Below are 22,864 nucleotides of genomic sequence, written 5' to 3'. Positions count from 1 at the left end.
ATTTCTGTAAGTGGGGTGTTAAAGTCCCCTGCAATGATCACATTCTTATCAATAAGGTTGCTTATGTTTATGAGTAACTGTTTTATATATCTGGGGGCTCCGGTATTTGGCGCATAGACATTTATAATTGTTAGCTCTTCCTGATGGATAGACCCTGTAATTATTATATAATGCCCTTCTTCATCTCTTGTTACAGCCTTTAATTTAAAGTCTAGTTTGTCTGATATAAGTATGGCTACTCCAGCTTTCTTTTGGCTTCCAGTAGCATGATAAATAGTTCTCCATCCCCTCACTCTCAATCTAAAGGTGTCCTCAGATCTCAAATGAGTCTCTTGTAGACAGCAAATAGATGGGTCTTGTTTTTTTATCCATTCTGATACCCTATGTCTTTTGGTTGGCGCATTTAATCCATTTACATTCAGTGTTATTATAGAAAGATACGGGTTTAGAGTCATTGTGATGTCTATGTTTTATGCTTGTAGTGATGTCTCTGGTACTTTGTCTCACAGGATCCCCCTTAGGATCTCTTGTAGGGCTGGTTTCGTGGTGACAAATTCCTTCAGTTTTTGTTTGTCTGGGAAGACCTTTATCTCTCCTTCTATTCTAAATGACAGACTTGCTGGATAAAGGATTCTCGGCTGCATATTTTTTCTGTTTAGCACACTGAAGATATCGTGCCAAGCCTTTCTGGCCTGCCAAGTTTCAAAGGAGAGATCAGTCACGAGTCTTATAGGTCTCCCTTTATATGTGAGGGCACGTTTATCCCTTGCTGCTTTCAGAATCTTCTCTTTATCCTTGTATTTTGCCAGTTTCACTATGATATGTCGTGCAGAAGATCGATTCAAGTTACATCTGAAGGGAGTTCTCTGTGCCTCTTGGATTTCAATGCCTTTTTCCTTCCCCAGTTCAGGGAAGTTCTCAGCTATAATTTCTTCAAGTACCCCTTCAGCACCTTTCCCTCTCTCTTCCTCCTCTGGGATACCAATTATGCGTATATTATTTCTTTTTAGTGTATCACTTAGTTCTCTAATTTTCCCCTCATACTCCTGGATTTTTTTATCTCTCTTTCTTTCAGCTTCCTCTTTCTCCATAACTTTATCTTCTAGTTCACCTATTCTCTCCTCTGCCTCTTCAATCCGAGCCGTCGTGGTTTCCATTTTGTTTTGCATTTCGTTTAAAGCGTTTTTCAGCTCCTCGTGACTGTTCCTTAGTCCCTTGATCTCTGTCGCAAGAGATTCTCTGCTGTCCTGTATACTGTTTTCAAGCCCAGCGATTAATTTTATGACTATTATTCTAAATTCACTTTCTGTTATATTATTTAAATCCTTTTTGATCAGTTCATTAGCTGTTGTTATTTCCTGGAGATTCTTCTGAGGGGAATTCTTCCGTTTGGTCATTTTGGATAGTCCCTGGAGCGGTGAGGACCTGCAGGGCACTTCCCCCGTGCTGTGGTGTATAACTGGAGTTGGTGGGCGGGGCCGCAGTCCGACCTGATGTCTGCCCCCAGCCCACCGCTGGGGCCACAGTCAGACTGGTGTGTGCCTTCTCTTCCCCTCTCCTAGGGGCGGGATTCACTGTGGGGTGGTGTGGCCCGTCTGGTCTACTTGCACACTGCCAGGCTTGTGGTGTTGGGGAGCTGGCGTATTAGCTGGGGTGGGTAGGCAAGGTGCACGGGGGCGGGAGGGGCAGGCTTAGCTCGCTTCTCCTTAGGTGATCCACTTCAGGAGGGGCCCTGTGGCAGCGGGAGGGAGTCAGATCCACTGCCGGAGGTTTGGCTCCGCAGAAGCACAGAGTTGGGTGTTTGCGCGGAGCGAGCAAGTTCCCTGGGAGGAACTGGTTCTCTTTGGGATTTTGGCTGGGGGATGGGCGGGGGAGATGGCTCTGGCGAGCGCCTTTGTTCCCCGCCAAGCTGAGCTCTGCCGTCCGGGGGTCTTCTTTTTTTTTTTAAAGTGGACTTTTTTTTTTTTTTTAAGTTTGTTTATTTACTTGGCAGGGGGAGGGGCAGAGGGCGGAGATAAGGAATCCTAAAGCAGGCTCCATGCTGACAGCGGGGCTGACAATGCTGGGCTCAAACTCACGAAACCATGAGATCATGACCTGAACTGAAATCAAGAGTTGGACGTTTAACCAACTGAGCCGCCCAGGTGCCCCCCTTCCTCTTCTCAAAAGGGCACTGAGTTCTCTCCAACCCAGGCGCCACCCTTATGACCTCATTTAACCTTAATGACCTCCTTCAAGTCCCTGTCTGCAAATATGGTCATTTTAGGGGGTTAGGGCTTCAGCATATGCATTTGTCTGGGGCAAGGGATACACTTCAATCCAGAACAACTCTCCTCCGTCTTGGTTTTGGAAGACCTGTAGCAGAAGCAGTGGGAATATTGCTATGTTGTTCATTTGTAGACTTTTTATCATTCTGCCTCTTCAGTGGTGACACTTTCTCATGTTCTTATTTTTCTCTTTACATTTCCTGCCACTCGTATGTCTGTGATGTGGTGGCTTTCCAACTTTTTTTTTTTTTTTAATGTTTACTTATCCTTGAGCGGGCAGAGGAGCAGAGAGAGAGGGGGACAGAGGTTCCGAAGCGGGCTCTGCACTGACAGCAGAGAGCCTGATGCCGGGCTCAAACTCACAAACCGTGAAATCGTGACCTGAGCCGAAGTTGGATGCTTATAAGACTGAGCCACCTAGGTGCCCCTCCAACATTTTTTGAGCATGACTCACAGACAGAAAAATATTTATGTATGTGTACTTACCTCTAACAAATACTTTACAATCAGTGGTTGCCCTTATAAAGTAACACGTATTCTCTTTTTCATTTTTTCAAAAGCTATTTTCTGTTGGGTTACTTTGTGTAATTTGGGAAGACTGGCTTACAGCATCAATTCAGAACTTTGGTGTGTGAGCTCTGTTAGTGACTTTCCTTTTTAGTCCTTTGGGGCCGAGGACATGCAGTTGGTTTGCACTGATTTATAGTATTTTGGAAGCCTATCATAAGACTTCCCTGCAGAGGAAATTATAGTTTGGAAAATTTCCCTGCCATTTGGCAACTTTTGTAGGAAATGGAAGACAGTAGGGTGGAAAAGTTTCATCATATTGATTGTCTTGGCCAGGAGAGACATACAGCTATGTCTTCTATTCAACAACAGGGCAGATTGTAATGAAATCTAACTGTGGCTCAGTGACAGATTTTTGTATTTTTATGTGCCTATTTTCTCTCTCAAGGTGTAGGCTTGGTTTTATTTTAGAATTATCTTTCCCTGTCATAAGCTTCTCCCCGTAGGTAGAAGACTCTTTTAAAGAATAGAGGTGTACATTTTTGATGACTTTGTCTCAATTCTTAATTCCATGTGCTACACTGTTGGGGCTTGATTATAGTTTTATTCATGGTGTCTGCGGTTATCAGTTGAGGACAACCTCCTTGTTTAGCTGTTAACAATTAACTGTGCTGGACCTGTGAGCTTAATGGGATAAATGAAAACCTGTTTCATGTCATCCAGGAAGGAAGATGCATTCAGGAAATTGGAAAGACTCTTAAGTACAAACACAAAATGGTTTTTTTTGTTTTGTTTTGTTTTGTTTTTTTTAAGTGTCAGGCCAGAGGAAGTAATGGACCTAAAGATTATGTAAATGTTACTTTGAAATTGATGGGTTGCTTGGGTGGCTCAGTCAGTTAAGCATCCAACTTCTGCTCAGGTCATGATCTCGTGGTTTGTGGGTTCAAGCCCCGTGTCAGGCTCTGTGCTGACAGCTCAGAGCCTGGAGCCTGCTTTGGATTCTGTGTCTCCCTCTCTCTCTGCCCCTCCCCACTCGCACTTTGTCTCTCTCGCTCTCTCTCTCAAAAATAAATAAACATTAAAAAAATTAAAAAAAAAAGAAATTGAAATGTAGCTTGTTAGGAGAGGGCCCCAGAGTACTTCAGGGTTGTAGAGAATGAGTTCATACCCTGCTCTTGCCTTTCATTCTGTATATTTGACCTCGGAGAGGTGCTTGAGCCACCATTTCCTCATTCAGTCTTCATTACACAGCAATGACCTAGTCCCTGGAACAGAAAGGTCACAAAGGTGAGTCTTCTCCTTTCTCTTGTTCTTCCTCATTCCGCCAAGGTCTGTCTTCCTTCCTTCCTTCCTTCCTTCCTTCCTTCCTTCCTTCCTTCCTTCCTTCCAAGAAAGAAGTTCTCATACTCAAAAGATTGGTGACCAATAAAGATAATTTTTCCCATTTATTCTTTGCTTTTATTAAAAATACCCTGACCAGGGCGCCTGGGTGGCTCAGTCAGTCAAGCATCCAACTCTTGATTTCAGCTAAGGTCATGAGTTCGAGCCCCACATCAGGCTCTGTGCTGACAGTGCAGAGCCTGCTTGGGATTCTCTCTGACTCTCTTTCTCTCTGTCCCTCCCCTGCTCACTCGCTCTCTCTCTCTCTCTCTCTCTCTCTCAAAAATAAATAAGCTTTAAAGAAAAAATATTCTGACCAGTTGGTTTTATTATAATAGATAATAAAGGACAAAGACCTAGAAAGAGTAAACCTTAAAGAGAAGGGCAGAGGCCCAGGCATCCCCAAGGCACCTGTGCAAGTTTATTGGCTTCAGTGAAGACCGAAGGACTCTCTCTCAATGGTGTGATGTACTGTCTGCCAGCTAGGAAGACACCATTGCTGACCCACAGATTTAGGAGATGTTTTTTGTGACTAACACCTACACAGTTGCTATTGGAGGACGCTAAATGACAGATATTGAAGCCAAAGGTGGGCAAAACTGACGTCTGCCTGAAGCGCCTCAGTACTGAATGTGAGGAACCACACAGACAGTGTGGGGCCGGAGTTCAGCTAGACAACATTTAGAAGCTTCACGAGAGTCATGCTGTGAAACGTGGGACCGCTTGGTTTGATTTTGTTTTAAAAGGATCTTTCCCCCTTGTAAGAGGAATGGAGAGCCTGAGGGGCCAGGGGTTCCTGCCACAAGGGCCCCCTGGATGGGAGGGGGATGGAGAGTGAGAGGATCCTGATCATGCCTGCCCAGAGCTGGCTCTCCTAAACCCCACCTTAAAGAGCAAGACTGGGGGGGTGGGGGGCTGACGGAAGGCTGGGCAGATCACTGGTTGGTGTGCCCTGGATGATGTCTCCCTCCCCCATGTTCATACATTGAAGCCTCAGCCGCCAATGTGATAGTATTTGGAGGTTGGACCTCAGGAGCTAATTAGGTTTAGAGAAGGTCCGCAGGGTGGGGCCCCCATGATGGGATTCCTTATAGGAAGAGGAAGAGAGACCAGAGCGCTGTCTCTTTTCCTTATGAAGAATTATCTTTGATTGCTCTGATGACTCCTTCCCAAGGAGACATCCTAACACAGATGTTCTTGATACTCACTGACCCCAAGTGCACAAGTCTGGAGTGAGTTCTCTGGCATTCTATGCCTGAGGTTTTCCTAAGATCCCTACGTGCATCTATAACTCTACAGCGAGGAAGGCTGCAAAGAGCATTCACAAAGTTTGGTGTCAACAAAATGCCTATCTGGCTTTTGTGAAGTGGCATGTGGCTCTTTTGACCACTGTGCCTCACACATCGGCAAGCTTATTCTGCGCTGGTGTTTGGTAGCCCTTAACCTTTGAAGTTAGAGTATCTCCTGCTTCCCATTTGGGAAATCTGATCCTCTTAGCTGGGCGTTGTATCTGTTTCCGTTCTACACACACCTGATGCACATGTGCCTTTTCTTGTCCAGGACCATGCTTGCTTCAAGTCAGGGGACTTTTTGGAGCATGTGCTGTGTGCCAGGTCCTTCACTAGGAGCTGTCATGGTCACCGTATCAAGGTGCTCGTTGTCTAATGGAGAGTACTAAGAGGCTCCTTGAGAGGAAATACTAAAATAACTAAGCTTTTTGGTAACAGTGTTGCCTAATGCTTCAGTAATGGAGTGTTGTTGTTTTTTTTTTAATTGACTTTGAAAGAAATTAACTTGCTATATAGGACTTAACTTTCTGTGTTTTTTAGCATGCATTATACAACCTCTTTTTATGAATGTTCTTAAGGGATATGGTTGTGAATGATACGAAGTATAGATGGGTAAACCTGGAGATTTCCTAGGTTGTTGCTGTATTTAATGGTGCCTGTTGCAAGTGGCGACACCCTTGGGCAACCTGCAGCGCTTTCTCAAGAGGCTCTTTGCTCTGTGAACCTGGGCTGAGGTCCCTCTGAGGGATCCCTGTTCACACAAGGTAAATAAACCATGTGAGACTGTTCAGAATTGGCCTGCTTCCTGGGGCTTGTTTCCCCCAGAATGGCTGCGTAATTATAAATGTTTCCATCCCTTGAGTGGATGTGGTAGGAAGTCCATGCATCAGTGGGGCTGGCAGGAATGTCCGCATAGCAATCCCAAGAGTGACCTGATTGGTCACCTGGCTCATCCATGTGGCAGTGGACAGGTGTTTGCAAATCCCAGTGCTGTGGTGAGGGAGACCGTGTCTCCGAAGGAGGGGGCCTTCCAAGTCTGCTGTGGCCCAGGATGTGAGAAACCGAGGTGTTTTAATAACAAACACAGCATTCATAATATTTGGCAAATGAGTTCATGTGCTAGGAGTTACTTTTAACCTTAGCATCTTTCTCTGTTCTAATCCAGGTGCAACATTAGAGGAAATAAACCAGCACTGGGACTGGCTGGAGCAAAATCTCCTCCATACTTTGTCAGTCTTTGATAATAAAGATGACATTGCCAGCTTTGTCAAAGGGAAGGTAAAGGTAGGTCCTTTGATTGAAATGCTTCTCCTCATTTCCCCGTCTTTCTTACAAACTTCCATATAATGTTTTGACCATTGTAGCGTTTTTGACCAGGTTTGAAGTTTTCTCCACTGTAACTGAACATCTTAGCTTTCAATACACAGTCAAAGGAGTTAGACTTGTCACCTGTCAAACTTTGCAGACAGTTGGGCAAAATACACCTGAAATTTAAAGATCCACACATCATTCTCAGGCCTAAGTTTTTGTTAACCTTTACAAAAGTGAAGGTCCTCTTTTGTCTCAGGAAAAAAAATGTTATGATTTATGTATTTGCAGAGCAAAAAATGTTATTTGACTCCTTTTTTTTTTAATTAAAAAAATTTTTTTAATGTTTATTGTTGAGAGAGAGATAGAGTGTGAGCAGGAGAGGGGTGGAGAGAGAGGAGACACAGAATCTGAAGCAGGCTCCAGGCTCTGAGCTGTCAGCAGATCCTGATGTGGGGCTCGAACCCTCAAACCAAGAGATTGTGACCTGAGCTGAAGTCGGATACTTAATTGACTGAGCCACCCAGATGCCCCTGTTATTTGACTCCTTAAATTAGCTGTTCCCTCCTTTTTGCAGTTGTGACAGCTTGTCACTGTATTTTGTTGGACCTGGCACTTTCCTCTTCCTCAAAGTGGCTGTTTGTTTTTGAAATATGTTAATTAAATGGAATTAAAACCAATTATATTTTGAGAAGCAAGAGAGGAATATTTTGGGAGGTATCTGTTAATATCTCCTGTAAGTTATATTTTCTATAACTGTCATTGCAATAACATGATTGGTAACCAATGTTTTAAAAGCCCTATCACGTAGGGGTGCCTGAGTGGCTTAGTGGGTTGTCTAACTTTGGCTTAGATCATGATCTCACGGTTCGTGAGTTCGAGCCCCACATCAGGCTCTGTGCTGACAGCTCAGAGCCTGGAGCCTGCTTCAGTTTCTGTGTCTCCCTCTCTCCCTGCCCCTCCCCTCCTCCACTCACACTCTGTCTCTCTCTCAAAAATAAACATTAAAAAAACATAAATAAAAGCCCTCTCAGGCAGGGAGAGACTGTTTCTCATTCTGAGGTTATCTCTTATTAAACATTTTAACATGTTAGCCTGTAATAGTTTTCCTCCTTGAGGGTAAAATATCCCAGACCATTGATTTTGTTTTGTTTTGTTTTCTTTTCTTTTCAAAAGTTTGTCTTTTTAACACCCTGAGTGCTTCAGCTTTTAGTAAAGGGCATCAAAGTGAATTCTTGATTTTAAAGGGACCAAAAACAGAAGTATTCTTTTCCTCTGGGCATCAGGAACACTTGTGGGGCCAGGTGGAAACCAAAGGTCTCCTGAATCCAGGCAGGTATCCTCTTAGTGTCACCTTTGGCCTGTGCAGTTGACAGGTGGACCCAGGCTGTGGTGGGGACATACCTAGCCCATGGGTTACCATCTTTGCTTGGTTCAGCTGACTAGCTTGGTTCCCTGGGTCAGCTCACACTGGGGCTTAGCTACAGAAATGCCCATTTCATGGTAATTTTTTACACTTATCTCCCTTCTCCTTAGTCTAACGTAGCTTGTGGTGGTTCTTTGATTTAGCGTTTCTCCTTTTAATTTGGAGGAAGGAAATTTCATTTCTGCTACAGTGGCTTTAGGAAAGCTTCTGTAGAGGAGGAAGCAACCTTCCCTCTACTGTCCTAGGTTCTCCTCCCATGGCCTGGAGATTAAACCGACAAAAGTCAAATTAATGAGAAAACCAGTTTATCAACACATGCAGTATGCATGCATAGGGGGAAACTCAGTGATGAGTAACTCAAAAGGGTAGTTAGAATGTAGGGCTTATACAGCATCTTAACAAAGAGCCATATGTTTGTAGAGAAGTGACAGGACAAAGAAGAATTTGGCTTCCAGGGGTGGCACACTGTGGGAAGGTAAATTAAATGTGTAGGGGGGAAATGAAAGGAAGAGAAGGGCTATTTTTGTGAGGTTTGTTACCCTCTCAGCACTGGTCAGAGTCTAGAGTTACCCTCCTCTTCCTGGCACAGGAGAGGGAGATACCTTCACAAATGGGAATTGATATCCTTGTTTTAGACAAATAGTGGAGGAGGGCAGAGAGCCTTTTTGGTGTCTGCTGTTTCTCAGTTGTTTTCAGAATAATTCTTATGCCAAAGAGGTGTCTTTTGGGATGGTGTAGTCTGATCCCCTGCACATCAAAGCTAAAAGGCCTTAAAAAAGCAAAAACCAAGCCAAAACAAAAACAGTCCGAGGGAGGCTGCTGGTCTGGATCAGGGGCTGGGGATGGAGGGGTTCTTGTGGTCTGAGATGGGGTTATACCTTTGGGGCCACCACATGTAGTGGTGGTTCTCCATTTCCTCTGGGAAGATCCAAAGGAATTAGAAACTGAGGCCTTCCCACTCCTATCCTGAACAGTTGGCTACTCTCTGAAGCTTTAAAGAAATCCCTGTGGTTTGAGCTGTGCTGGTTACCAGACACTGCAATAATCCACAGAAGTCAGGAGTCTGTACAGCCACCATTGTGGCTGCCTCTGGAGCCAGTGGATCCATGACTCTTTGCTGTAGAGCCTTCCTAAAATCCCCTTCATACCTCATGGTCCAGAGCTTTATATATTAGATACACTTTAAAAAAAATGTTTATTTATTTTGAGAGTGGGGGCAGAGACAATGGGAGAGTGGGACAATCCCAAGCATTCTCCACACTGTCAGCACTGAGCCTGATGTAGGGCTCGATCCCACAAACCAGGAGATCATGACCTGAGCTGAAATCAAGAATCAGATGCTCAACCAACTGAGCCACCCAGGTGCCCCTATATTACGTATGCTTCTTTTTTTTAATTTTTTTTTTTAAGTTTATTGATTTTGAGAGAGGGACAGAGAGAGCAAGTGAGTGGGGAAGGGACAGAGAGAGAGAATCCTAAGCAGGCTCCACACTGCCAGCATGGAGCCCAACGTGGGGCTCAAATTCCTCAACAGCAAGATCATGACCTGATCCAAAATGAAGAGTTGGATGATTAACTGACTGAGCCACCCAGGTGCCCCATTCATATGCCTTTAAAATTATTCATACTTCTTATAACTTTTCTATTTTATAATGTCTGGTTAAATAAAATTTGGGAAAGAAGAAAAACATAATGAAATGAAAAGCACTTGAAATTTTATCAACCTTCAGATTCATTTTAAAAATAATTCTTACTTTAATAGAAACTCTCAGGTTTTCTAAATAATTTTCTAAAATCTCTTATAAAGTCTAGGGTATGGTAGCTTTGCCCCAAAAGTGGCTTTGTCTTAAGGGACCTAGCCTTTCATGAAATACAAGAATGTGGGGAATCAGAATTCTGATCTTGTCAGTGAGTTGTCACCCCTTAGGAACAGGCCACAAGCTTATGTTAGACACTTCCATAGCCTTACCCCAGACTTAGAAAGGATCCTTGCTGTTACTTGTTGTTGGCAAAGCTGTTGTACATTTAGATGTTTTCTTTTCTGTCTTGCCTCTTTGTGCACCTGAGTGCTTTGGAGGTGTTTACAACCTTGGCCAACATAACTCCTTTTCTACCTTAGAAGACTGTAGAATATTTAGTGGTAGTGAAAGGTGTCAGATGTCACACAGATAGGCACCTGTTGGCTTTGTACTAAAATTTTTGAATCTAAGGAGGAAGACATTCATTAGCTTTTTTTTTAATGTTTAGTTTTGAGAGAGACAGAGACAGAGACAGAGACAGAGTGTGAGCAGGGAAGGGGCAGAGAGAGAGGGAGACACAGCATCTGAAGCAGGCTCCAGGCTCTGAGCTGTCAGCACAGAGCCCGATATGGGGCTCGAACTCACATGCTGTGAGATCATGACCTGAACTGAAGTCAGATGCTTAACTTGACTGAGCCACCCAGGCGCCCCGACATTCATTAGCCTTTTAAAAACAACTAACTTATAACTCAAACTTGGGTGGTTCGTTAAAGTTGATGCACTGAGTTCATGCTAGAGCCAATAATTTGATCATCCTGTTCCTGTAGGTAGAACAGGGAGGTATAAAATAGTAATTTGTTAGAAAACTCAGGCTTAGAAGTCAGTGATTTGTCCAAAGCCTCAGGGCTGGTAAGTGGCCAAGTGAGAGACTTGTTCTTGGGTTTTCTACCTCCCAGCTCATTCCCCTCCCCCCCACCCCCTTGAGTGTGGCCATGTTTCTGGGCGGTGGACAGACAGTGTGATGAACTTCTCTCCTCCACCCTGCATGTCTGTTGTTGAGCAGTGCAGACTCCTTAGGTGCCTGTGCTCAGCTGTCCCTTCCTGCTTCTGCCTGTCCCTCCCCTCGTCCCTTACACTAACGAGGGGACCTGTATCTTTCTGTGTGGCAGGCTCTGATTGCTGAGGAGACAAGTAGCAGGCTTGCTGAGCAGGAAGAAGAGCCAGAGAAGTTCCGAGAGGCCTTGGTAAAGTTCGAAGCCAGGTTCAACTTCCCGGAGGCGGAGAAGCTGGTCACCTATTACTCCTGCTGCTGCTGGAAGGGCAGGGTTCCCCGCCAAGGCTGGCTGTACCTCAGCATCAACCACCTCTGCTTCTACTCCTTCTTCCTGGGCAAGGAACGTAAGTGAGGCATTTGGAGCGATTTGGGCGTTCACAGATGAAGTTGACCCTCGGGATGCTTGTGCTGTCCTGAGACAAGATGAAGAGTTAGAGAACAGAAGATTTAAATGAGTAGTTGAGATGATAATAAGTGATACTTGATTAACTTCCAAATGACTTGTGCAGACAATTATATTGATATATACTGCTACCCTTAAGGGGCTTTGATTTTGTGAAAATTCATTTTTTCTATTGCCTTAAACATTTCTGTGTAGCTCACTTCATATAGCTCCTGCAGGTTTTTTACTTTATCTTATTCTGAAAACACGTTGTTAAAACTGATGGCCCCAGTACTTCTAAAGGAGTGGAACATGTTATTTCTTAAGATGAACGGGGGCCGGTGGAGGGGGGGGGGTTGGGGAGCATGTAAAAAATTCCCAGCCTGGGGTGGCTCAGTTGGTTAAGCCTCTGACTTTGGCTCAGGTCATGATCTCATGGTTTGTGAGTTCAAGCCCCACATTGGACTCTGTGCTGACAGCTCAGAGCCTGGAGCTACTTTGGATTCTGTGTCTTCCTCTCTCTCTCTGCCCCTCACCCACTAGCACTTTGTCTCTTTCTCTCAAAAATAAATAAAAACATTTTTAAAAAAAATTAAAAATTCCCAGCCCTGAAGGTTATGACTGCTCCCAGAAGAGTAACTAGCAAGATATACAGTTGTTCCTTGGAACCGGAAGGAATTCTTCACCTGGGTCCATTTGAGATTCAGGTAGTAATTAACTTTTCGCACATTTATCCACTGACCATTGCCATGCTAGATGATGGAATTCCCAGGTAAGAAAAGAAAAGCCACAAGTGTCAATTGTATATTGAATTTTAAAAAAGTCATTCCCACTGAAACTTCTTTTGGAACCAAATACTGTTTCAAGCACCCATGCAGGATGGAAGCTGTGTATATATAAACTGAGTGTGTGTATATATATATACATATATATATATATATATGTATATATATATATGTGTGTGTTTATATGAGTACAATGAGTATATATAATATATATATATAATGAGTATATATATATATATATATATGTGTTTATATGCAGAATTTTTTTTTTCTTCCTGCATTTAAGTTTACATTTCAAGTTTAACCAGTGGGAAGGGCTCCTCTTGAATTTTGCTGAACCAGCTTCCTGCACAGGGTCATCACTTCTCTTTCTCACGCTGCCAGCCTCAGTCTGATGCTCCAGTACATACACTCTGCGTACATAGCCTTTCCCCACCCTCGTGTACTCTGACCTAATCTTGATGATCCTTATTCTTGTACTTTCTAAAATACTTCTCAAAAAAATTTTAAAATTTTATTTAGAGAACATGAGAAGAGGAGAGGAACAGAAGGAGAGAGAGAGAGAGAGACAGAGGGAGAAAATCTTAAGCAGGCTCCACACACAATGCAGAGCCCAACTTGGGCCCACGACCCTGGGATCGTGACCTGAGCCAAAATCAAGATTCCAGTGCTCAACCGACAGAGCCACCCAGGCGCCCCTTGAAATGCTTCTCAAAATTAATTTCTTTCTCTTCCCCGTTCTTGTGCCTGTTTGGAAATTCCTGTTCACCCCTCAAAATCAGTTCAGATTTTATCACCTCCAGGGACTTTCCCAAAACCATGTTTGTGTTTCTGTTTGATTTTGTCAAATTGGTGGTTGCTTATTTTACATGTCTGTTTTCTCTATTTGAGCTTTTTTCTAAGTGCAGGGCTTTCACAGAGTAGATGCTTAATGAAGTGAAAGTTGATGATTATAGAGTGTCTATGTGTGTTTGTGTAAGAGACTTACGTGAAAGCAACTAGAAGTAGCTGAAGCAGTTTCTTCTCAAGCCTGAGAAGATCTGTGGCCTTTTAAGTTATTGAAGCACTGAAAACATTATTGCAGAATAAGCAGAAAGAAATGTTAGAAATAGAAACACTTAATGATCCCCTCCTTGATTTGAAAAAGAAAACGAGTTATCTTCTGACACTGATCGATCGTGGTCACTAAGCCAAATTTTGTTAGGGTAAGTTTGGAAAAAAAAAAAAGAAATAATTTCTATATTTGATAACATTTATCATTTCAAGTTGTTGCATTGTCCCTTCTCCATTTGCATTAGCAAGCTAGCCTGGCTACCCACTGTATTGGAAACATTTCCCAGAATAGAGTACTTGTTTATAAAATGTACTGTTTGTACTTATTACTTTAAAAAGAATTCCATAAAAATTTGTACTGTGTCTCCTAAGACTCTGTCATTTGACACAGTCTAAATGTTAAGCCTGTTTCTCTATCCGAGATCATGAATAATCCTCTTTTGCACTTCTTTTTTTTCATAGCTTACGCCATGAATGCTGCCTTTGAAACCAGAAATTATGTAGATTGAGAAACTTTTGCATATTTTTCAAATATTTAAGTTTAAATGTTTTTGAAGTTTTCATGTTTTCAGAACAGTGTCCCCTCTATGTATGCAGTAGCCAGCAACTTAGAAAATTTTACTTAAATCTTTAAGAAAACCATTAAACATGAATTGGGTTCTGACACACAGCTGTCAACCAGTTTTGTGCTTCCTCTTTACTGCTCTGGTTTAAAAGGTGTTTGCATTTCAGCTTAAGGAAAGCCTTGGACTGTTGTTTGTTGATACACTTAAGTATGACTCAAATGTTAGGTTAAAATCTGTATTTGCCTTTTTTTGCCTCTAGTTAAACTTATAGTCCCTTGGGTTGATATCCAGAAATTAGAAAGAACGTCCAACGTCTTTCTGACGGACACCATCCGAATCACCACACAGAATAAGGAGCGTGATTTCTCCATGTTCCTGAACCTTGATGAGGTGTTCAAGATCATGGAGCAGCTGGCAGATGTGACACTTCGAAGGCTGCTGGACAATGAGGTCTTTGACCTGGACCCAGACCTGCAGGAGCCAAGCCAGATCACCAAGAGGTAAGAACTTCTGTTTTCAGTTGTTTCTCACCTGGGGGACTGTGGCTTCATTTACATGGGCTTTGTTAGTCTTAGTTGTACTAGATTTAAGTTTCCCTTTGGCAAAATGCAGATTTTCCTATGTTGTTAATCATGATTGTGACATAATAATTGGCTGAGATTGTTAATTTTTTAAAAAATTTTTTTAACATGTATTTATTTTTGAGGCAGAGAGAGACAGAGCATGAATGGGGGAGGGTCAGAGAGAGAGGGAGACACAGAATCCGAAACAGGCTCCAGGCTCCAGGCCCTGAGCAGTCAGCACAGAGCCCGATGCGGGGCTTGAACTCACGGACCGCAAGGTCATGACCTGAGCTGAACTCGGACGCTTAACCGACTGAGCCACCCAGGCGCCCTAATTTTTTTTTTTTTTTTATGCAGTAGTCTTTGATTTCTGGATCCAATTCTGCTTTTTTTTTCCCTGATATTTTGAAACTGATTTTTATAAAAAACTACTTCTAGGCAATGTAATATGAATAGCTTCATGGTAGAATTCCATTCAACACTGTTTTATCAGTGAACATTAAGAAATGTTATATTTCCATATGAAATCGCTTTGTAGAAATAAGTGTTCAGGACAATGAGATTTATTTTTGTTACTGGTTTGTCATTAGAAATGTGCCTTAGGGGCGCCTAAGTGGCTCAGTTGGTTGAGTGTCTGACTTCGGCTCAGGTCATGATCTCACAGCTCGTGAGTTCGAGTCCCGGGTCAGGCTTTGTGCTGACAGCTCGGAGCCTGGAGCCTGCTTCAGATTCTGTGCCTCCCTCTCTCTCTGCCCCGACCCACTTTCATTCTGTCTCTGTCTCTCTCAAAAATAAATAAACATTTAAAAAAAAAAAAACAACAAAGAAATGTGCCTTAGTAATACTATAAAGTAGCATTCTTTATTATTGGTTTGCCCCAAATTGATGCTAGTTATGGAGATGTCTGAGGCAGTTGCTTGAATTATTAGTCACTTTATTTATTTATTCATTTATTTATTATTTGTTTATTTATTTATTTATTGAGAGAGAGAGAGAGGGAAGGGTGGGCATGCAAGTGGGGGAGAGAGGCAGAGGGAAAGGGAGAGAGAGAATCCCAAGCAGAGTCTATATCCAGCATGGACCCCGACATGGGGCTCAATCTCTCACAACTGTGAGATCATGACTTGAGCTGACATTGAGAGTCGGACACTCAACTGACTGAGCCACCCAGGTGCCCCTGAATTATTAGTCTTTTAAAGAAGTTCAGCTTTATTATCTAAAATTTAAACAGTGGTGTTCGAGCTTGACTGTGATTTCTGACTTGGTGGGTCAGACCAGGTAACTGCAGAGTTGATACCAAGATACCCTTTGAGGAATAAGCCTTCTGTCAAATGCTGTCCTGGATGGATATATTTAATATCATTATAGAATCACCACTGCTATTTGAATACTATTAGTCATTAAACAAGTTTTTTTGTTACATGATACAATACACATAACCTAAAATTTGTTGCCTTAATACCACTGAACCGTATGCTTGAAAAATGGTTAAGTATATTCACATTGTTATGCAGTCATCCCCACCATCCAACCCTGGGACTCTTCATCTTGCAAAACTGAAACTTCGTCCCTATTAAGCAATAACTCCCCATTCCCTCCTCCCCCAACCCCTGGCAGCCACTGTTCTACTTTCTGTCTCTGAGTTTGACTTCTTGTGGTTCCTCATATAAGTAGACTCCTACAGTATTTGTTTTTTTGTGACTGGCTTTAGGTGTAATTCCTTAAGGTTCATCCATGTTGTAGCCTGTGTCAGAATTATTTTCCTTTCTAAGGCTAGGTAATACTCCATTGTATGTATATACCACATTTTGTTTGTCCATTCATGTATCGATGGACACAAAGTTGTTTCTACCTTTTAGCTATCGTATATGATGCTGCTATGAGCAGGTATGCGCAAATATCTGTTCGAGTTCCTGCTTTCATGACTTTTGGGCATATACCCAGAAGTGGAATTATGAGATCATAGGGTAGTTCTGTGTCATTCTGTGTCCAGTCATTAAAAAAGCCTTTAATGGATAAAGAAATTGTGGTTTATATACACAATGGAGTACTACGTGGCAATGAGAGAGAGTGAAATATGGCCCTTTGTAGCAACGTGGATGGAACTGGAGAGTGTGATGCTAAGTGAAATAAGCCATACGGAGAAAGACAGATACCATATGTGTTCTTTCTTATGTGGATCCTGAGAAACTTAACAGGAACCCATGGGGGAGGGGAAGGGAAAAAAAGAAAAAAAAAGAGGTTAGAGTGGGAGAGAGCCAAAGCATAAGAGACTCTTAAAAACTGAGAACAAACTGAGGGTTGATGGGGGGTGGGAGGGAGGGGAGGGTGGGTGATGGGTATTAAGGGGGGCATCTTTTGGGATGAGCACTGGGTGTTGTATGGAAACCAACTTGACAATAAATTTCATATATTAAAAAAAAATAAAAAAATAAAACCTTAAAAAAATTTTTTTTAAACTGTTGATTTTTGAGAGAGACAGTATGAGTGGGGGAGGGGCAGGGGGGTGGGGTGGGGACACAGGATCTGAGGTGGGCTCTGTGCTGACAGCAGAGAGTCCGATGTGGGGCTCAAACTCACGAACCGTGAGATCACGACCTGAGCTGAAGTCAGATGCTCAACCAACTGAGCCACCCAAGCGCTACCCCAAAATCTTTTTTTTAATCCACTGTAACATTCCTGTTACTCTTTAGACACATTTACTGTTTTCTCTGAACATCTGGGAGAACATGGGTCTAATTAATAGTCTCTAAATGGTGGTGTGTTTGTTTGTAGTTTACATGTACTCAGCAAGAATTCAGAGCCCCTGCTATGTGTGTATGTTATAAATTGATCATGTATAGTCACAAAATAAGGCAAAAATCAAAAAGTGCACTTTTTGGTAAAACTCCAATGAATTTAATTTCACTTGGTTTTGTGTCCTCTCTGATAATCTGACACTTACTTTGCAAGAGGGGATGCTGCTGCTTGTCACTCCCTTACAAAAAGGGAACCTTGGGTTGCTGCCCTTGGGTCTTCTGACTCCCAGCCCTGAGCTCCTCCCTGTGCCTCCTGCGGGTTTCACATTATATCTCTGGCTCTGTCTCTGGTCCAGAGAAGACAATCCAGCACAGTGGTCACCCTGCTCTCCCATATTTCTTTTTATATTTTTTTAATTAAAAAAAAATTTTTTTAATGTTTATTTTTGAGAGAGAGTGAGAGAGACAGAGCATGAGCGTGGGAGGAGCAGAGAGAGGGAGACACAGAATCTGAAGCAGGCTCTAGGCATTGAACTGTCAGCACAGAGCCTGACGTGGGGCTTGAACGTATGAACCACGAGATCACGACCTGAGCCAAAGTCAGACTTCGCTTAACCAGCTGAACCACTCAGGTGCCCCATATGAATTTTTTTTAATGTTTATTTATTTTTGAGAGAAAGAGAGAGCGTGAGCAGGGGAGGGGCAGAGAGAGAGGGAGAGAGACACAGAATCCAAAGTAGGCTCCAGGCTCCGAGCTGTCAGCACAGAGCCTGATGTGGGGCCTGGACTCACCAACTGCAAGATCATGACCTGAGCAGAAGTCAGACACTCAACCGACTGAGCCACCCAGGTGTCCCTCCTATATTTCTTTAAGTATCTCTATAGTAGTTTTGTATCTGAGTCTTTTTAGTCCAACAAAGATCAGTTACTACAACTCAGTTGTAGGAGTTGTTAAAGGACTCCTATAAATCACCCATTAGAACTTAACACCTCTCCTGTGGGTTTTGCACACAGATGTGTACGTGTGTGAATTGCAGCTGGGTTTTAGGAATAGGAGGCCAGCTAATAGCCTTGTGTGTTCTGGTCAGCTCCATGAGCATTGGGATCTCAGGTGACTGCTCACAAATTTCCTGATGTTCCTTCATGGCTCCATGGTCTTCATGGCAGGTTTGTAGCGCTTCAGACCCTTTGGTATACTCATTCATTTTGGAAGAGAATTCATCAGTACGGACAGTTTCCATTCACATTCCAGAACTCAGGTGCATTATACAAGGCTCTCCTTCCTCTACTTTCTGTCCTAGAAACAAGTAGAAAGGAGAAGAGAGAGAAAAGGACAAAAGGGAGCCCTGGCAGTGGCTGGTGGTGGAGCTTCTGGGGACCCATGGGTGCCTAGGGCTGGCCCCAGCATGGACGGCAGGATTCTGGTCTATGGTGTGTTTTGCTGGTCACTGCACTTTGAGTGACTTCTTCCAAAAGTGAAAGGCATGTCCTTGCATACCAGTTGCTTGCTGGGTCTCCTGTAGCTTTCTGTCATGGAGACATAGGCCTGTGGACATAAACAGGTAATGACTCAGTCAACTTGACATCCTGCCAAGAGAGCCCAGGTTTTCAAGTTGAGGAAAACAGTCTCTTGATGCTAAGGGCACAATCAGAAGTGCTGGAATGCTCCTCAGGCTCCCTTTTGTTGATGTATTTTCACTTCCCTTCCCAGATAAGGGCTTTAGAAAGGTGCCCTTGGGGTCACGAATGTGGTGAGCCATCTGATTATGGATTAGTCATGTTCACTGCTTGTGCTTACTCCCATGGGACTTGGGGACAGAGCAGAGTGGGGCTGGAACTCCAGTGGGAGCCAGGAGGGTGGGATGGTACATCATACAACAGAACCAGTCAGATAAGTTAGAGCCAGCAGAACTGGAGAGTCCCCTAGCCTAGCCCTCACACTGCACAGAGGAGGGCCTGGATCAGGGAAACTGGTGTATAGTAACAGAATCCAGGGAGGGGGGGTGACTGAGGCTGGGGAAGGGGCTTTCAGGAGTTGGGCAGAACAAATGCATTGATTGGTCCTGAAATTTACAACATAAAATAACCAGACTGATGTTGTGAGTGATAGGTTGAGAACAGTATGGCCAGCTATTTTGGGGGTGGGATATTGGTGAGGTGATGGGTTTCAATAAATCAGAATTAGTATCTTCATTAAAATCTGTATTGACTGGCTGGAAAGTACTGGAGGGAAGCTCAGTTAATGCACTGTAGTAAATGGAGATTCATTCTAAGCTATTGTAAGATTTGTTGTAAGATATTTCTGCGATTTCCAGAGGTGAACAGTGGCTGCCAGGGGGGCTGATGTCTTCAGTAATAAGCCTTCATCCTCATGGGGTGCCTGGGTGGCTCAGTTGGTTAAGCTCTGGATTTCAGCTCAAGTCATGATCTCACGGTTCATGAGTTCGAGCCCCTCATTGGACTCTGCAGTGTGGAATCTTCTTGGGATTCTCTCCCTCTTTCTGTCCCTCCCCAGTTCCCTCCTCCCCAAGTAAATAATAATAATAATAATAATAAACCTTAACAATTAAAAAAAAAAAAAAAGAGCCCTCATCCCCTGTTGCCTGGCTGATTCTCAGCTCCCCAGCCTGGCTTGTCAGACCTTTGGCCTTTCCTGCCTAGATTCACTCCCTTTTCTGCTCTTCTCCTGAGTCCCTATTCAGAATTCCCAGGCTCACTCTGTAATTTATTCAACTTTCAGCCCTTGTGATTCTAGTTCAGAGTTGACATCTCTTGGGGCTCATGCAGTCCCAAACAGCTTCCACCTCACCAGGAAAGGCCTGCGTCTCCCGACCCTGTAGAGCCCTAGCTGCCCTGAGCTTGTGCAGGTCATTTAGGTGGCTCTCTCTGGGGCGGGACAAAGGCAGGAGCCCTGAGTGTGAAAAAGCCTTCTGGATGCCGGTGTCGTTGAGGCCCTGGTCTGTCGGGGCTCCGTTGGCTGGATTTTCAGAGAAATGGGGCACTGCAGGCACCAGCTGAGTCCACCTCCACGCTACTGGTTGTTGTCTGAGGGCCGATCATGCCGCCACTGTGCCAAGGGGACCCAGCCTAAGATGTTGCAGGGCAATGTTGTCCTTCTGTTTCCGGAGTGCTCTTGGGGGAAGGCTGAGGAAAGGTGTTTTAAGTAAACACACATTGGAGAAACACAGTGTTTTATGTGCAGACTTGGGCTTTGAGGAGACATAGTGTATCTGGCCTTTCTGCCTTGTTTCTACATTATTGGTTCTTGGTATATTCCAGAGTTTCAGAGGAGCTGGGTGTGGGTCTGTGGGCAAGTATGTTAACTAAGAGCCTCCAGAAATCGTTGTATGTGTTTTTCTGGGGCTGACTGGCTGCAGAGGACTGAGATATTCCAGCAGGGCCGGGATGGTGCTTGAGGCCTCCTGTTGAGGACACAGATAGGAAGTCCTCACACCCTGAGCTAATGGGGGAGCCCATCTGCCCCAACCTGACACACAGACTGAGTTTGGGGAAGCATTTGACCTTGAGAAGCTCTGAGCTGCTGACACACAGTAGGTTTGTATATGTGCATGAGTGATAAATGAGGGAGGGAGAGTTTGTGTATAAGGCCTAATACAGGTTTTCCCTAAAGCATTCTAAAAGGTTGATGGGTAAGAGAGAGGGGAAACCTGTTTTTCATACCTGTATCTAAACTAGGAGGGGAAAATCTAATTCTAGGTTTGCAGAAAACAAAAGAACTACCTACCCCTTCATTTCTTGGGTCTGAGGTCTAAGAAATTAAGTCTAGATTTTTTTTAAAGTTTATTTATTTATTTTTAAGTGGGAGTGGGGGAGAAGCAGACAGGAGCAGAGAGAGAATCCCAATCAGGCTCTGTGCTGTCAGTGCAGAGCCTGATGTGGGGCTCAAGCCTACGAATCATGAGACCATGACCTGAGCCAAAATCAAGAATCAGATGCTTAACCGACTGAGCCATCCAGGCACCCCAAGTCTGGATTTTTAAATTGTCTGTATATAGTCTAGAATTGTCTGCATGGTTGTCATGCACGATTGCACATATTAATTTCAGCTTTAACAGCAAACTTGGTGTTGCTCCATATTCTGATGAACCCCTGTTGATTTCCAGGTGATTCCGGGCTCATACAATGACATGTGTTAAGACAGGATGATTTGTGGCACCTTCCCCTTCTCTTGTCCACTGTAGCTTTCTCTTGGAGCAGTTACTTTGGCCGGCACATACCAGCACCGTGGACAAGAGCTGGTGAATACTGTTGGGGTTGCTGGGCTAGTTTCCGTCTTTCTGGGGGCACTTCTGCTGTGGCTTTCAGGCCCGAGCTTAGCTAGTGCTTTCTGAATGGTAGGTTATGACCCATGTCTGTTGGTCATCTCTATGGAGGAAAAGTGGGAACATTTAGTAAGTGGTAGAAGGTCTGAAAGGCAAATTGTGGCCAGCAGGCTTTGTTTTTGGTGCTCTTCAGAAAGATGAGCTGGCATTTTTAGCATCACAACTATCACCTGCTTGGAAACAGACCCAAGGGATGAGGCGGTCTTACTCTGAGCTTCATAAAGGGCTTGTGCTACTCATCTCTCAAGCTGCTGGTCTTCATCTCAGTTATGTCGGAAAGTTAAATACCACATATATACATGTAATGCATATTTAGAAGTAGAATTGGAAGAGAACTTTCTGAGGAAGGAAGATGACTTCAGAAGTCCCTCCTGCTGCTTTCTGTCTTGTAATGCTAGGTCACTGGTCTCCGGCTGCTGAATGTGTGAGAGATGGACCCTTGGAGTGACAGGGAACAGCCCAGAAAGGAGAATGGAGATGGTGTGTAGTATGGAGAAAGGGCTGAACTGGCTGACGCAGCGGGTGTACTGAATAGAAACATCAGATAACTGAGCACCTTAACTCTTAAATTGAAGAGCTGGATGCAAAGTAAATACAAAAAGTCCTTCTATCCCCTCTCTCTGTGCTTCTAGGGAAGAATAGCCAACAGGTGAATTCAGTGGTGGCTGGAGCCACATCTGTAAGATAAGTACAGACAGGCTGCACTGGCTTCACTTTCACCACAGCCAGCCTGGCCAGCATGCTTTGGGGACAAGGATGTAAGTCTTCCAGTGTAAATGTGTTGAGTGTATGTGTCTCCTTCCTGCTTTCAGGGAACTGGGGTGATCTTGAGGGGCCTTGCCTTCCATCCTGTAGTACATGAATTTCTAGAGCATTCATGGTGCTTTCCCATGTTCTCCCGGCTCCTCTGTGGAGCAAGTGTAGGCTCCTTTGGAAACAGCCATCTGTGGAATATCAGCACTGCAGGGTAAGGAACTGTAGCTTTGGCCTGCAGTAACTGGACCCATCTTGATCTTGGAATTTATATAGTTTCTTTTTGTACCTAGAGGACTTTCTGGACATGTAAGTATCTTTTCTTCGTGAGGGTTTGATAATAAATTCCAAGCACTCGCCCGTCTCTGGGGTGGGGGGGGGGAGGGGTGTCTCTGGGAAGAGAGTTGTGTGATGGTGTGAAAACAAGGACTGGGTTGGGAACGAGAACAGGGGCAGAAGGGGCATCTGTGTGCAAGCATGGCCCTGGTGAGGGGGGCACGTGTCTAAAAGATCACTCAGGCTGCAGAGTTTCATACTTTTCTTTTATGCAATATTTAAAAAGTTTCTCTTTTCCTAAAAGAAAATGGAATAATTTTTAAAAAGCTAACAATACGTGGTCAGGTAGAAAGTTTAAGCAGAATAAAATGAAAAGTGGAAATCCTACAATGAAGAGTCAACTGCTATTAACATTTTAGGCAAAGTCTTTTTACA

General features: G+C 43.7%; 1 protein-coding gene across 7 annotated transcripts in view; it reads left to right on the top strand.

Moving 5' to 3' along the window:
* The window catches only part of TBC1D8 (TBC1 domain family member 8), a 118,449-nt gene that overhangs the window by 59,495 nt on the left and 36,090 nt on the right, over window positions 1-22,864 (top strand). For all 7 annotated transcript variants that reach the window (XM_058684460.1, XM_058684466.1, XM_058684463.1 and 4 more), the window contains 3 exons: window positions 6,609-6,727; window positions 11,086-11,314; window positions 14,016-14,256. In XM_058684460.1, the coding sequence (XP_058540443.1) occupies window positions 6,609-6,727; window positions 11,086-11,314; window positions 14,016-14,256 (589 nt within the window). The remainder of the gene's footprint in view (window positions 1-6,608; window positions 6,728-11,085; window positions 11,315-14,015; window positions 14,257-22,864) is intronic.

Source organism: Neofelis nebulosa, chromosome 9 (genome assembly GCF_028018385.1).
Source record: "Neofelis nebulosa isolate mNeoNeb1 chromosome 9, mNeoNeb1.pri, whole genome shotgun sequence".
Taxonomy (NCBI): domain Eukaryota; kingdom Metazoa; phylum Chordata; class Mammalia; order Carnivora; family Felidae; genus Neofelis; species Neofelis nebulosa.
This window is presented reverse-complemented; position numbering and strand designations above follow the sequence as displayed.